At 41.7% G+C, this 13,234-nt stretch overlaps 1 protein-coding gene across 1 annotated transcript in view; it reads right to left on the bottom strand.

Annotated features, from left to right (window-relative positions):
- Positions 1–577: 577 nt before the first annotated feature.
- The window catches only part of sema5ba (sema domain, seven thrombospondin repeats (type 1 and type 1-like), transmembrane domain (TM) and short cytoplasmic domain, (semaphorin) 5Ba), a gene marked incomplete at its 3' end in the record, with an annotated part of 98,202 nt that continues 85,545 nt past the window's right edge, over positions 578–13,234 (bottom strand). The window contains exons 17-22 of the mRNA XM_083889415.1: positions 11,026–11,196; positions 8,957–9,031; positions 8,298–8,435; positions 6,390–6,434; positions 5,083–5,288; positions 578–754 (exon numbers count right to left, since the gene is read on the bottom strand). Coding sequence (XP_083745541.1) covers positions 578–754; positions 5,083–5,288; positions 6,390–6,434; positions 8,298–8,435; positions 8,957–9,031; positions 11,026–11,196 — 812 coding nt within the window. The remainder of the gene's footprint in view (positions 755–5,082; positions 5,289–6,389; positions 6,435–8,297; positions 8,436–8,956; positions 9,032–11,025; positions 11,197–13,234) is intronic.

The raw sequence follows: 13,234 nt of genomic DNA, 5'->3' as shown, positions 1-13,234 counted from the left end.
ATGCACTGTTTATTCTCAGTAACTGCCTTTGTTGACGTGGGACTCGCAGTTTATTACAGGCTGAGAATGTGTCTCGTGTTAGAGAGGCAGAAAACGCTGACCCAGATAAATGTTATGTTTTCATGACATTTTTCTGTAATTGCTCAATTCAGCACCTGTGCTGATGTGCTCTAGTCATAATAATCTGTCTGAAGCCATAACTCCACTGTTTTCCCACTGGATCCTCTCATGAAGACGATGCTCTGGGTTGACACTGCTAAGTCAGGTCAGGCCCCCTTTGCAATAACACAATCCAAGCTGGTTGCACTGGTCCCTGAATGCACCAGGACGTGGGCATTTTCACACATCTCCTGATGGAAAGTTCCAGAAACGCCCTTGAAAACACAAAGCCTACCATGTGGAAGAGACTACGGGGGGTGAGGAGAGTGGCCATGGGCGAACAGAGGAACCTGACTCTGAGAAACCTATCAGTTCACGTCGGTTCAGTTATGTCACCGTGGCGTTGGGGGGTGGGGGGGCGGTGGTGTCCATTTGGGTCGGCAGCAGGGGAGTTGAAGAGCCGGTGGGGGAGCATGTCTCAGCTGTTGTTGCTGTGGTTGTAGGTCCTGCATGGTGACGGGGAGGAGTTGGGCTGGTAGTCATATTTGCCAAGTGGTGTGGGATAGTAGGTGGTGGTGTAGACGTTGGTCTGCTGGAGCGGTGTTGGGTAAAAGTTGGATCTTTCATCTGGCAGCAGGTTGTTTTTGTTCAGTGTCTGGGAAAATGAAAGAGAGGAAGAAATAATCGTCTCACTTTTATCAAGACTAATATTTCATATCCAGAATTAATCACTTTTATTGATTTCCACGCCAGTTGTCTGGCTACTTGTTTACTGACTGTGGCTTTTCATGTCACTCTCGGCAAGATACCAAACGTTTTCATTTTTTAATTATCCCAACTGGCACTGAGACTAAGCATTTCATAACTGATAATGATGTTGCTAATGCATTATCTTGTATTAAGCACATTCCCTGTATCCATTCAAATGCAACTCAAGTTTAGTTGTGTTTTCTTAAAGGGACACTGTGTAGTATTTATGGGTTTATATGACCCAAAATCCACTTTTTTATACATATTATGTGCTCCTGTATTGTCTAGTCGCTGTATAATAGTTTTTGTTTCATTTTCGTAGTGTTTCAAAAAGTCATGTAAAATAACATGGTCGTGGGCCGCGGTTGCATAGCCACTGTTAGCAGAGAGACGCCATGTTTCTACAGGAGCCTGTAAGGACAAACGCGAGAGAACAAATCAAGCGTCTCTTTACTTGTAGCTGAAGTCGAGAGCGCAGAGACGAGGGTGAGAGCAGATCTTTTTACGTGTTTAGAACGGAGGACCACACGTATTTTACAGCGGATAAAGGAACACAAGTACCTGACCGTACGCCCGCAAAGAAAAGGAAACGCGACGAGGACGACGACATTTGACCGGCTGAGGATAGCGTATCGCTCAGGGAAGGGAGGGGGTGAGCAGAGGAGCAGTTCTTTGTTGTAAATTTCAGCCTCTCCTCTAGATGTCACTATAAACTACTTACTTCACCTATAAATACTTGATTCTGTATTGATACAGACTCAGTATGTAAAAAAAGGCTGTGTTTTGGTCTTCAGCTAAACCTTCCATTTCATTTTTTTAATCACCTGCATGTATTACTTCCTGAATAAAACTGAGTCTGGTCTAACATAATGTTTTTACTTTGTCTGACTGTTCCACCATAATGTAGTGCTGAATTGAAATGTCGTACTATTACAAACTGCAAACGTGACTGTAGTAAACTGAGTGTGTGGATGGACTTGTTTGTTACTTTATTTGTCCTTTATTTGTGTTGTCTTTGTGTTCCTTGTTTTATTTATTTATTTTGACGTTTGCTGAAAAATAGATTGTTGTGGTTGTAGTAATATCAGTATATTTTTGGCTTCAGGTGAATAAAAGAGATCCACCAGCATTGGGGTAACAGCATTTATGTGAGTGTATTCATAACCAAAGCAAACCAATTGAACAAATTTAATTTAGGTCTTGTCAAGCACACTCAATACATGAATAAATGTGATGGCAGGAATTCACTACACCTAAAACCCACATTTTCTTCCTAATACAATTGCTGAGCCTTAGTAAAAGCTGAACATAAGATGAAACTCATTCCAGGTGAAGCATTAGTGTAATGTAATCCATCTGAACAACTCAGGAGGGCCAAGGCAGTAAGATAATCAGGTTAGAGTCAGTGAAATGCACAATGCCGGGCATCATAAATTGGCTGAGAGTAGAGTAGAGGGATCTGCTGGATAAACAGCACTGTGCTGATACACCACGACACAGGCTTCACATCCAGCTTAGACTCGCTGTGCCCTCTTTGGTTATTAAAGCTAATGAGTTCAGGCTCTCAACACCACAGCAGCTGTCAGCGTCTGCATCCACACAGCAAAAACAATAGCACCGAGGACAATAAGTGTCAGGAGGCTGGACACAATCAAAACACAGGGGAGGGTCACTGTGATCAGGCGGCCTGTTCATGCCACTTCCTTGGTAGGATCTTGGACAGGGTCGTGTTGATGGGAAACGGAATGGAAACAGTAGTTTACATTTTAAACTGTTAACAAGAAGTCTGAATGAGCTTGATGCGGCTGATGAAAAGTAATTTATACGGGCCGTATGTTTGACACCCCTGGTGTAGGGGCTGGCATGTTTGCCTCACGACAAGAAGGTCACTGGTTCAGATCCCAGGTCGACTGAGCCTTTCTGTGTGGAGTTTGCATGTTTGCATGTTCACCCTCTTGTGTGTGGGTTCTCTCCATTGCAGACTTGGGGATGCGGTCAATTGAACACTCTAAACTGTCTGTAGGTTAGAACGTGAAATGGATGGACTTCCTGTTCCCTATTGTCATGACCTCATACTTCTTTGTTTGGACTTTTCTCAAGTTATCCACTCTCCCTCCACTCATGTCTTCACGTAATCCCTTGACAGTTCCTCTGTTCTTTTTGATATCTTACCAGCAGTTATACCCAGTGAGTTTTCTATAGTGCATGATCCCCTTTGCCTGTTTCCTGACTCTATATTTGCCTGCAGATTTACTTTTGTTTACTTTCTACAGACTGATACTTTGTGTACCGACCTTGGAGTTTGCCCTAGTAAAGAGTCCTTTCAACCTGTCTGAGTCTGATTTTGAGTCTCTCACTTTTCTGCAAAGGGTACTTACCATATTATAGACTAAATATATTTGAAATCAAATACTCTAATGAATAAAAATGTGTGTATTTATATCTCACTCAGTTCTGGAACAGTCTACGCATTCTTTGACTGACACATGGAGCAAACAATTAGTGGAATTTGAGTGTTGGGCTATGATGGATTAGTGCCAACAGTCAATGTAATATCCTCTGATTGGCAAGTTTACTATGTGTCTGAAAGAGCTGTCAAAATGTCTGGTTGCAATTTAATTTAATAGTCAATCAATAAAGTTTATTTGATCTTAATAATTTGAATATGCTCTGTAATCACACAGGCAGCGTAGGAGTCCACATTTAACAGATTGAAAGAAAAGAAGAAGATAACCTGGGGAAAATATTGTGGGGATCAATAATGAGACAAAGCGTTGATGGTGTCAGATCACACACTTCTAATTAACTGGAGTCAGTGAGAGAGAAAAGAAAGTCTGATCAGAGCTTTGATGCTGACAAAGAAGATCTAAATCAACCAAGTCTTGTTATCTACAGCTGTTGATAACAAGCACAGTTTGAAGCGTTTTACCGAAACGGGAACTTGAAGCAACATATGGTTCGTTACGCAGAACCATCTGTGACTGATTTGTTGCAATATCTTTAGAAAAGGGCAGGGCAGGCACTTTTAAAAAATAATTGGCAGGTAATTGGAAGAACCATCTGTCTATCGCTGTCATAGTTGCTGAAGCCAGTCGATAAGTGAAAGCCATTGAGGAAAAAGCCTTAAATGCCATCTTTTTGTCGTCTGAATTGACTGATGACGACGTCTACACTGATCTCATTAGCAGATAAACAATAATATAATAGTTTTATTTATACAGCACCGTTTTATATCTATAATGTAGCTCTACATCAAAATGCTTTAAGGTGCATTATGTAATAAATGATCAAATCCTCCTAATATGTCACAGAGACTCAGGAATAATGTTCATACAACAAACTGAACTCACCAACAACAACAGTACAGACAAAATATTTGCATTAAAAAAATATTTTGCAGACTGCAAATCATGTTTATGTTTTGAAATCATGTTTTGGCATGTGGCGCCACCTACCGCCGTCTACCAATCATTGCAGTCAGTAGAGTCTCAGCTGCAGAGAAACCACGGGTTATATATGAGCTACAATGACGGAGAAAACGAAACCTAAAAAGACCTCGGTATTTTGAATTTGAGCGTAGTAACCGTTTTTGGCCACATTCTTACATATGGCACCTTTAACAAAAAACAACATTTTAAAACGATGATAATGTTGAGATATAGGCAAAGTGCATAGATGTAGAATGTAATATGGAAAGTGTGTCTTTCAAAGATATAGAATCAACAGAATTCGGATGTCTAACCTTTAAACACCAGTATGATGATGACTTGCAAGATTACTGAAAACCAATCATCTTACTAGTCAGTTCACATTGAGTCAACAGAAAATAGGCACAAAACTTCATTAAAAAGTACCTGTTGTTGAACATAGTTCCTTGAATGCACAGTAGAGCAGTATCAGTAGGAGGTGGAGGGCTGGATAACCCTTCAGAAAGTTAATGGGGCTCATTAATAAGGACTTGGTTTGTGGGCATTAGAAAAGCTTACAGCCTATAGGTTCTTTATAAGAGCAGGGAGGAATAAAAATGAACAGCAATTCATCATCTGTGGTTAACGCTCAATTGAGATAAATGCATGAATAAAAGCTCTAAATAAAACATGAATCACAGTCATCGCCCTTGAATCTTCAACATTTACAATGCATGTGTTTGCCTGTGTGTGTGTGTGTGTGTGTGTGTGTGTGTGTGTGTGTGGGTTTGTTCCTCACTTGTGTTACTTTTTCGTGATCGTGTACCTTGAACTCCATGGGCGTGTACTTCTCGTTCTTTGGCGTGGTGTTGCCCTTGTAGTTGAGGTGGTTGGGGGTTGTGGGGTGAATGACGGCTGACTCTTGCGAGGGCTTATGGTAACGCTGACAGTAGACATAGATTAAGAAGGACAGTAGCCCCGCCCCCAGGAAACAAGACACACCAGTGGCAATTAGGTGGATGGAGGTAAACGCTGGAGAATAAGAGAATATACATAATATGTTGTTATTAAGGTCATATATACAGTTTTTTTTTTAAAATACCGTCTTCCTGCACTCCTTGTTTCTTGCTCAAAATTGATCACAATTATCATTCAGAGCAGGATTATGACAGATTTCATATCAGCATTGCAGAGATTATCCAGAAGAGTATAACGCTGAAAACTTGCAGAATATAACTAACTTCCTCCGTTCAGTGCGAGCCTTTGCTGCACATCCTCCCCCGAGATTTGCATGTGCAGAATTATTCATATAGGTGCACTCATCAGTATTACCCTCTTCACAGTGCTCACAACACTGACAACACTGTGTGCTGCATCAGCGCTCTTCCACAAAACCTCATCCTCACCCATGTTTTTCATTGGGTTGATTTAAGTCAAATGAAAAACATACAGTATCGTGTGTGTGTGAGTGTGTTTTAATGGGATTAGTTCTAACAAGCAAGAACCTCATTGCTTTAAAAAAGCAGACTTTTGAATAAGGCTGTATTACAAATAACCAGACTGAACTCAATGCCTGAATTGTTGTTTGACTGTAAAAAAAAGATGCTGATGCTTCTTCAACAAAGTCTGCATGAATTAAAGTTCCTGTGTTTATAACAGTTTATTGACCTTGCTTTATGGAGGCTGTTATTTTGTGCAGCCATGTTTCTGTGGCAGCCCAAACAAACTAAACCAGCTTGAACATGCATTCACATTTTTGAAGTAGCAGCTTTTCAACACAAACAAACGACAACTTAATTTCTGATTTTTGAAGGTCACCCACCTTTAGATTCACTAATTCTTACACATCTGACTTTTAAGTGTTTAAGTGCAACTCTGTTGTGTACATATCTGTCTTTTCAAGGACATTAATGTACTGTTGGGGTTGTAATTTTAGTTTTTCATTATGCAATAATTAGACAGCTATACCACTGTGTATTTAGTGCTTCTTTCACCTCCACTCTGCTAAACACATGTATGAAGATGCACATATAATGTATGAACACTCACATCATGGAGAGACATCTGTGGAAACATACAGGCATAAAAAAACGCACAGAGAAACAAAGTGAAGGCAGCTGTTAATCCACTTACCGCCACAGTGTTGGTCCTTATCAAAACCAGATGCAGGCAGAATGACTGCAGAGAGGGAGAGGAACACAGGGTCAGACACACACATGCACACACACACACACACACACACACACACACACACACACACACACACACATACATACACTCTCTCGGGAGAAGCAGCCTTCACAACACAACAAGCACAGACTGTAACACCAGGGGATTTGACACATGGAAAAACAAAAGAAACAGTGAATGAAAGGATTGAAATGTTGTTTTAAATATTCGGTCCGTGGAGATTATTTTTTTTCCTCAGTGAAATCCAACACTTTATAGATATGAACGGACGCCGCTTCATCTAGTTGACCCTCCCTGATGGTGTGAGGGACACTTGACAGCGAGGAAATTACTTACAGCTACGACACATCCTGACCCTCACGTATGCTCAGAGGAAAGGGAGCAGGGAGAGCTGGTGTGTGTGTGTGTGTGTGTGTGTGTGTGTGTGTGTGTGTGTGTGTGTGTGTGTGTGTGTGTGTGTGTGTGTGTGTGAACAGTTTTAATTGCAGCGCCCCCGTCTTCTGATATTTTTTTTTTTGCCCTCATTTTTCAGCTTCCCTGCAGCCGTCCTCTCCTCTGCCAGTGACCTTAACAAATCCATCCATCGCCTCATTGAAATTTGCACTGAAACCATTAGATGTGATTTGGTGTTGTGACAACCCATTAATATTAATCGCCTTCGTCTGGACTCATTAGGGATGCTGAGTGTGGGGAGGACTGACTAGAGCAGGCCATGAAAGATCATTTCAGGAGAAATTTTCTGGGATGGTCACCAGCATAAGAAGATGTGCTCAAACCCTCATACTTGCTGGATTCACATGGATTTAATTATTGTTAATTAGCAAAAAGAGATGAGTTTAAAGCACAAATAAGATGTTGGCCACATACACACAAACAAGAACACAGATGTGAGGATGCTGACGATAAATGACTGATGTTATGTACGCGACGATGGCAGATGAGTGACATGACGTCATAAGACGATGATCACAAAGGTTTGGTCTAACTCTGGAGACACTTATGTGAACTCATATGATTAACCTGATGCAGTTTACTCTACATTTTCAATTGTTGTTAACATAGGACTGGTAACAGTATTAAATAATGTGATAACTTGGCTAGTTCATTGTAATTGTAGGGTATTAATCAGGGGAAAACTGCACAGAATAATGTGTTAATAATAATAATTGTGTTATTGTTCTGTCAATCCTGACAAATATATTTATTCTGAATGGCCCAGAATTACACACATTTTCTTTGGCTGAATTAAAGGGTGTATTTGTGTGCATGCATTTGGCATTTCACGATTCTTTTGTTTGTCCAACAAACAAAAGCAACTTTGAAGATGTCATTTTGAGCTCTGGGAACTCGGGATTGCCAATTTCTTTTGGCTTGACAGCAAGAAAATGCAAGAATGATCGCGTCAGAGCTGATGGAAGTCTGTGTTTTTCTTGTTCACTCATTCGATTTATTTTAACTGTCAAATAATTATTATCCATAGTACGTGTTGTTTACTCTGCATTCCATAAATAAAATATACCAGGTCACAAAATGATATTTAAAGTTGTCGGGAGCCACAAAGGTTAGAGAAGTACATCGTCAGTTCATTTGCCGGCGTTTGCCTCTTCCACTGCGACATCAGAGTGTTGAGACCAAATTCTCCAGTGGTGATCAGTAGCTGACAGGTGTGAGCACTGCTAAGGTGTGAATGTGTGTAACTGTAGAATTTCACATTCAAACAGTGAACTCACACATTCCACTCAAAATTTCTCAATTACACTCACAGACAACCTGGAAAACCATGACCTGTTTTAATGACGTTGAAAGGAGGCTGCACATGCTCAGTGTGTATCTGAGACCTGACTCACTCACCAGGTATCTCATTGCAGTCTCTGCGCTGAGTGCTGTTCCCGACACACGGGGTGTTTCCCTGAGCACCACACACTCGACTCCTCATCTGCAAGCCTGAATCATCGCAGGCTGACCACAGCGACCAGGCCATCCAGCCACCTGAACACAGAAACAACAAACAACCATCAATACAAACCCAGACAATCGCAAGGCCACGTCAAACTCAGATGGCTTGGAAGCAAAGAGGCCCACCCAGGCTGTCGCCACCCGCGCCAGTAACCTCCCTGGTCGGGCCAAACAGCCTAAACACAGCAAAAGTGTTTGTGATGTAAACAGGATTGGAAGAGTAAATCCCATGGAGAGTTTGTTTAGTGCATAGCGGAGATGTTTGTCCCTTGAGCCAAGCTTTAGTGTTGTTTCCCCGCAGCAGGCAACCGAGCAGTAAACAAAGGCTCCTAACCAAGAGGAAAGAGAAAATTCCCGACGCTCAGCTCCTCCCTTTGAACCATGCACTTGATGCATTCTTTCCCCGTGTATTTAAAAGAACCAGAGTGGAGGGAGCACAGTCTACTGCAATGAAAGGCTAATGAAAAAAGCTGGCTTGTTATTCAGTGTGCACTCAAGTGTGCAGTTTTTGGCAGAGCGGGCCAGAGCGGAGGCTCAGGACAGGCCTCTTGTACCGTTCCTATCAGTCTGGTGCTCACCGACAGGCTGCTGCTCAGTCGCCATCTGCTCCCTTCTTGCAGCACAACCGTCTAGACACACAAAACACACAGACCATCTCAAACAATTTTAATAACCCTCATCACTACAGCCCACTTTAATTGCTTCATTTATTCCCATTTATTGTTGTCACCCAGGCGACCTGCACATTCGCTCTGTTGAGTCAGAAGGAACGGCATCAGGCCCGAGGCTCCTTGTTAGTATTCTCTCCTGACCATTATTCCTGCTGTCCTCTATTACCGACCGGACACTGTAATCAAATGACCTGCACCAGGTGCATCAAATATTCCAGTGACTGACAGCCGGCTTGTCTCTAATTACACATGCAGGGCAGGCGGTCGCTCTGGGAAGACTCCAGTAGATGACTGACGCACTGACTGTCAATAACATACACAAGGAGACAGACTTGTGCTGGAGAGGTTGTTAGAGCGGTCGATCAATGAGGACCAAAAGGGATGTGTTGGTCAAAGAGGAAAACATTATAAATAAAGGAGGCTCATTAGCATCTTGACAAAAAGGGGGAATTTCTATTTAATTCACTCAGACAAAAACAATCTGCACTCAGATATCACGTTTAACTACACATGCCTGAAACCACATCAGTATTATGTTTAGTTTTACAGGAAAATTCACAAAGAAAGGCATGGCAATCACACAACAATGGCTGCATATACTGTACATAAGAATCCAAATGAGGCTGTGATGTGATGTGGTGCTGGACGCTCACTCTCCTCCTGGATTAGAAGGCAGATCTCTCATAAATATTTCAGTGTCCTTGTGAAAGCAGAGTGAGATTAGAGAGGGGAAGGTGATGTGCATTGTTATACATTGCACATCTCACCATTTCATAATGTGAGACTTGTGTAAGCTTAACTACAACGCAATGGAAAAATACACATTTGAATCCCATTTGTGTCTAAATCTGTGCCATTATTTAAAAAAAATGACTAACAAACATTTTATATTTGTTTTAGGTGTAACTAAATAGTTTAGACCTTGATATTTGGTCTCCACTTCACTTGGGGTACAACACATTACGTTTGCTTGGATCACATATGTGACAAATTGTATTTAGGGAAGTTTAACAGAGATACTCTTCACTGTGGATAACCCACAGAGCAGTCAGTAACCCACAGTTTTATCCGTACGGTAACGTAAACAGCGGTTCTCCTGAACAGCAGATCCTACTGCTCCGGGCACTATTCCAGCACATCCGGTTGCGTACATTGAACCACAGAAGAAGAATAACGTCCGTTGTGGAGGTGTTTCACGAGCGACAGTGTCTTCTGACTCTGGGTCTGACTCTGGGTCAAAGGTCGTCAAAGGGACTGAGGCGGGGAGTCGTGAAGAAGCTATTTTTAAACACTGTTAAAACTATGTTTTGATAATGAGGAGCAGTGCATCCACCGTTCCAGAGGGGGGAGCTGTGCTTCTGAGAGAGGGTGTGCTGAATATGTCACTTCCGGGTACTGGCCAATCACAAGACAGTTGGGAAGCCGGGGTGAGAGTTGAGTCTGAAATATCGCGGCTGGGGAACAGCGTCAGAAAAGAGGATTTATATCGGCTCCTTTACAGCAACTAGGAGGTTTTTGACCATAAAAACAAGTTAATGTATGTAAGTAGACCTCCATAACTAACATATATGTGCAACAGGACCACTCTATGTGAGCTTTAAAACAAACTCACATGCATTATGTGAGGTTTCTGTTTGGGTTACGTAACACAAGTGGATCTCGTTTTTGAGTGTTTTTGAGAGGTTGTCATGGTGCTCAGAGCTCCAGGTGCACAGTAGGAAAAATGTGTTGGGAGGACATTTTGTTCTCGCTGCATGACTGTTTATCGCTTCATATCTCCAAAACCTGCTTTTATTCATTGGGAGAAGATGAAAGAAGCAATTTAGCAAAGTGGGAACGACACAACAATGCAGGGTGGTAGACGATCGCCGGCCTGGAGGTTGCGATGAAAGGACCTGGAAAACAATGGCGGCGCGACAGAGCTGAGCTTTTGAATGAATGTGTGACCTCACCATCACAAGTGTGTGTGTTACACAAGGCCTCTTCAGTGTGTAGTCCGATGCAGATGTTCCCTCCACTGGCCGGTGCAGGGCTGTTACAGGAGCGTGTGCGTTGGTAGTGACCGCTGCCACAACCCACTGAGCACAGAGACCAAGATGACCAGCAGGACCAAGCACCACTCACTGAAAGACACACACACATCAACATTATATGACATAAACAGAATAAAGTTTAATAGAAATGATAAGAAGCAAACTGTCCTGCCCAAAAACAACAAGTCATTTACAGGAGACTACAATGACACCATTGTTGAAAACCCCAACACCATAGACCCAACTGCATTGGCCCCCAGGTCCCTTTTGCTCTTGTAACGCCCCTGCATGGATCCAAACAATCCGAGCCACAGGTTAAGATAATAATGCACTTCCAGCAACAAGGACAACTCTTTTCTTCAGTAAGCCTCAATAAATATGGACTCTTTATATGGATTTTAATGTCAACCTGACATGTAATTCTTGACTTGTTGATCCGATCACATATTGCTACAGATCTAAACACTTTCAATCCTTCCTGAATGTGTGATCAGATCAGTTAACAAAAACCACATTAGGAAGTGGATTCAGGACATAATGTGGTCACATTGCTGAACTGTGTGAATGTCATCTATCCTCAGGGCTGATTAGAGATCGCCTTTTTCAGATGGCATTGTCTGATAGGCAGCAGTTTTATTTCTCCACTAGTCAGTACTCATATATTAATACATTTGCAGCCACCCCCGAAATATTAATACTTATTTTTTTTTTTATGGTTAAAATTTTGTTCTTGCAAAAAGTCACGACATCAGTGTGTTTTTGAATCAAGGCCAGGTCTGATCACAGGAGACCTGGGTCTGTTCGCATGTGTTCAGATCACTGAGGATGGATGTTAAAAACCAGGTCTGAACAGAGGTGTTAGTTAATTAATATAAGTCCTACATTTGGATCTATTAAATAACAGATACAATAAGAATCTTGTGAGGTTCATCAACAGATCAACAGAAATCATATATCAATATCAATGGTTGGTATTTTCACACTTAGTTGCTTTAGATTTATTACATAATGCACCTTAAATAACCAGTTGACATGACTCTAGAAATCAGCTCTGCCAGTTTCTTTTTACTCTGTTCTTTGTGTGTATTCCTGGACTACAGGGATGAATGTATCTCAAGACTGTGAACAAAACACGTTCTGACCCTGATGCAGAATTCATACCTGTTGCATCACCTGAGCAACTTTTGTATATCCAGCAGACCTTGTTTACACATATACCAGGTCTTTTTCCTTTCTATTCACATTTTCTTGTGCGTTTTCTGTGTAGCATTCACACAGATATTCTATCCTAATTTTGTTCCATTGTTGCCTGATCATGTTCTCCTTTGCCTTTGCTGCTTCCAGCCTCACCCTGTCATTCATTTATCCTTCCCATGGGGACCGTTAATGTTTCATGTGATCTAATCAGAAGAGTGTGACTGACTAATTGACTGGTTGACTGGCTGATGTCCATCTGACCGGAGGAGAGAGGCGGTGTTGCCAGGTAACGTCACAGCGCTGCAGAAAACTCCATTAGCTGAGTGGATTAGTGTGACACAGAGCGAAGCGAGCTGTGACCACGTCTCACAGTCTGTCACTTCCCTGCATGACTGACTCTAACTGGCTGTTTACCTGGATGACGAGCTGAGTGTCTGATTCACTGATTTACTGAATGGTTCACTGACTTCCTGACTGACCTCGGCCACTGTGGTCATTATGTTTATATGTAGATTTTGTTAAGACTTAAAGGCGCCATATGTAAGAATGTGGCCAACAACAGTTACTACATTCAAATTCAAAATACAGAGGTCTTTTAGGTTTCGTTTTCTGACGTAACTGCCAACCCGTGGTTGCTCGGCAGCTGAGACGCTACTGACTGCATTGGTTGGTAGACTGCGGTAGGTGGCGCCACATGCCAAAACAATGATTTCAAAACATAAACATGATTTGCAGTCTGCAAAATATTTTTTTAATGCAAATATTTTGTCTGTACTGTTGTTGTTGGTGAGTTCAGTTTGTTATATGAACATTATTCCTGAGTCTCTGTGACATATTAGGAGGATTTTATGATTTACTACATAATGCACCTTTAATATTTATAATTAGTGTCCTTCATGTTTCTCACTAACACCAAGAAAACATTTGAAAT

This window comes from Microchirus variegatus (genome assembly GCF_963457635.1).
Source record: "Microchirus variegatus genome assembly, chromosome: 5".
Classification (NCBI taxonomy): Eukaryota; Metazoa; Chordata; class Actinopteri; order Pleuronectiformes; family Soleidae; genus Microchirus; species Microchirus variegatus.
Note: the sequence above shows the minus strand (reverse complement) of the source record. Positions and strands in the feature narration are given on the sequence as shown.